Raw genomic sequence first — 2790 nt, 5'->3', positions numbered from 1 at the left:
CGCCAGGGCACAGAGAGGGTGGTCATGCTGCTGCTCAGACACAGGGAGCCTGGCTCTGAACCCACTTGGTCTAAGCCAGCGAGGAAAACTCCCATAAGCCCCTTCGTCCTGGGCAGAAAGAAGGCCAGTCTGCAGCGGCCATGACCCCAGGCGAGGTTTTCCGACCGAGGGAAGGCGTCAAGTAAAAACAGATTCCGTTCTACTCTGTTCGGTATCCACTCCGTACCATACCGCGTGGCCTGCCCACGGAAGTGGGGAATTGTTTGTTTAAAGAAAGTTAGATCAGAGAAGGAAAAAATGAAAGAAAAATAAATAAATAACAAAAGAAAGGGAATAATGGGGGAAGGAAAAGGAATAAAAAGAGAAAAAAAAAATGAAAGAAAGAAAGAAAGACACTTGATCTCTAAGTCTGAAAAGACCAGGATTAATGTAGGATGTATAGAGTGGACGTTTCCGGTGTCCCCGTGTGTGGGGCACAGCCCCGAGACCTGGGTGGCAGTCTCCCAGCGGAGGGGGGGGCGTCGGGGTGCTGGCTCGGGCACGGAGGTGGCTCCGGGCAGCGACTTCGCAGCCCCAGTGGCAGGGCGGGGCTCACCTCCTCGCTGTACTTGCCCACGTAGGAGAAGGTCTCCGAGAGCGCGCTCATGGTGTTGAACTCGTTCATGTGCATCCGGGACTGCTCGGCCAGGTACGCGTTCATGTCCTGGTCGCTGATGGCCGGCATCTTCCCAATGTCTGAGTAATACCTGCCGAGGGATGGGGGTGGGGAGGAAAGGGGTTGGGGCCACGCACATGGAGGAGAGAGGGGGACACTGCCAGCACTGTGTCTGGGGCCGGCAGGTGCCTGTGTGTGGCCCCGTGGGGACCATGATGAGCGTTCTCCCATCTGGGCTTCTGGGTCTGGCCCAGGAAGAGCCCTTTGTGGCACACTGGAAGGGGATGTGGGAGTGGCCTAGACATTGTCAGAGGGTGGACGCGGGTGGACCAGGAGTGAGGAGGGATTGTCTCTTGCAACGGCTCTGCTCCCAGCTGCAAGCGTGGGCCAGTCATTCTCTGGTGTCCCTCTAACACCCCCGCCCATGGACGTAAGAGGTCCCCTCCATAGGGCCCAAAGGCTCTTCCAAGCAGTTGCCCTGCCTTGATGTCCTCCCCTCTCTGGGGTTAACTGGGAGGAGCTGGGGCTGCCTGGGGAGAGAGGCTGGCAGAAGGCAATCAGTCACTGTCACTTGCAGCTGTGCACTGCTGTCAACTGGTTAATTAGATGCCAGCATTTACATTTTTAATTTGTGCGACTTGACATTTTATGTAGCAAACCCAATCCTTCCACCAGAGAGGAGCTGTGCAGTTTCTAATGAGGAACTGAAGGTCCCCAGTGCCCCAAAGACAGCCACGACCCACCTTCTCCCAGGCACTTTCTGGGTGTGGGCTACACCTAAAAGGGACAGGGTGCTCACAAAGGCAGGGAGGCGTCAGGACCCTGGGACAGCACACCCAGAAGTCCTTGCACAACCCCGGTTTAGCCCACTCTGAATGCCTGCGGCTTCAGTGCTGGAGAAAGCAAACCTGAGAACCTAGAATAGAGTAGGGAGTGGGGACAGTCGCCAGGCCAGGGACTGGGGTGAGGCCAGTGAAGCATCTGGGACACAAAGTTTTAGGAGAGGCACTCACTCTCACCTGAGTAAGTGCAGGCAACTGTGACAGGCGCTGGGAGTTCCCATAACTCAAGGCTTGATTGGGTGAGTGTAAGGGGCATTCTCAGAGGCTCCAGGACAGCCTCACCCTGGACCCTGGCCCTGTGTCTCTCCCAGACCACATCCCTCACTGCACAGATCAGGAATCCATCTGTCCTGTGCCTGGTCTCCCACCTCCACCTCTTCCCACTGCTGACCAGGAGCTGGGTGACAGGCTGGCAGAGGTGGCACTCCTGTGTTACCCCAGCCATCACACTCAGGGGTCTGCAATGAGATGACAGTTCAATTTGCCACCAGAGCGTTCCTGGGCCTCTGAGGGCTGGATGGCCGGCTCTGAGCCTCAGCCTTACTGTGATTTCGGACCTAGTTCTATCTGGAAAACGAGGAAGGGGAAGGAGATGACGTCTGTGCCCTCCGGCAGGGGGAGGGGCTGGTCTGAGAGCTCCACCCCTCGGGAACCTGTCACACACACACTGCCGACCGCTTTGCTGAACTGACTGCATTTTGGCGGGAGGTCTCTCTGCCTGTGACCTGCGATCGAGATAGGCACAAGGATAAGAGCTTAACGAAACGGCCTTTCTCAGAGGGGCCCAGGGGCTAAGGTGAGGCCATCCTGCCTTCTCAGCTGGACTTCCGCTCTTCTCTAGTGTGAGCTTGTCTGCTCTGGGCCCCTCTGCTCAGGCCTCCGTTCCTTGTCTTATTTCATTTTGGTTCCTTTGCTCCATCCAGGAAGAGCCTGCTCTTCCAGGCCTGCAGCCCGCCCAGAGACATCTCAAGTTCCTTGGGGTTCTGGGTAATTTAATGAGATTCCAGGTATAAAAGTTGCAGCCAGAGACTCGATTCATTGCCACTATTTCCGGTACACAATAAATGCCATTGTTCCATTTTATAGCAGAGACCCAGGGGTTTCAGCGGTGGCTCCCAACCTGGCCACTCCCAAGGGACTTGTGTCATCGTCCCTCGTGGATTCCATGCCTACCAAGCAAAATATGTTTGCCAGGCGAAGGGTTATGTTCTCAAGTCGGATTGGTGGAAAACACAGACAAAGGCTTTCTGTCACTCCTATTCCATGGCGAGCAGCCAGACGCGCCTCTGCTGA

The 2790-nt window shown here is 56.0% G+C and overlaps 1 protein-coding gene across 1 annotated transcript in view; it reads right to left on the bottom strand.

Annotated features, from left to right (window-relative positions):
* Positions 1-2790, bottom strand: part of LOC105291679 (plexin-A4) — a 101275-nt gene that overhangs the window by 3746 nt on the left and 94739 nt on the right. Inside the window, exon 24 of the mRNA XM_023530281.1 lies at positions 596-746. Within this exon, the coding sequence (XP_023386049.1) occupies positions 596-746 (151 nt within the window). The remainder of the gene's footprint in view (positions 1-595; positions 747-2790) is intronic.

The sequence above is a fragment of the Pteropus vampyrus genome, unplaced genomic scaffold, assembly GCF_000151845.1.
Source record: "Pteropus vampyrus isolate Shadow unplaced genomic scaffold, Pvam_2.0 Scaffold48, whole genome shotgun sequence".
Classification (NCBI taxonomy): domain Eukaryota; kingdom Metazoa; phylum Chordata; class Mammalia; order Chiroptera; family Pteropodidae; genus Pteropus; species Pteropus vampyrus.
The sequence above is the reverse complement of the archived record's forward strand: the minus strand, read 5'-3'. Positions and strand labels throughout refer to the sequence as shown.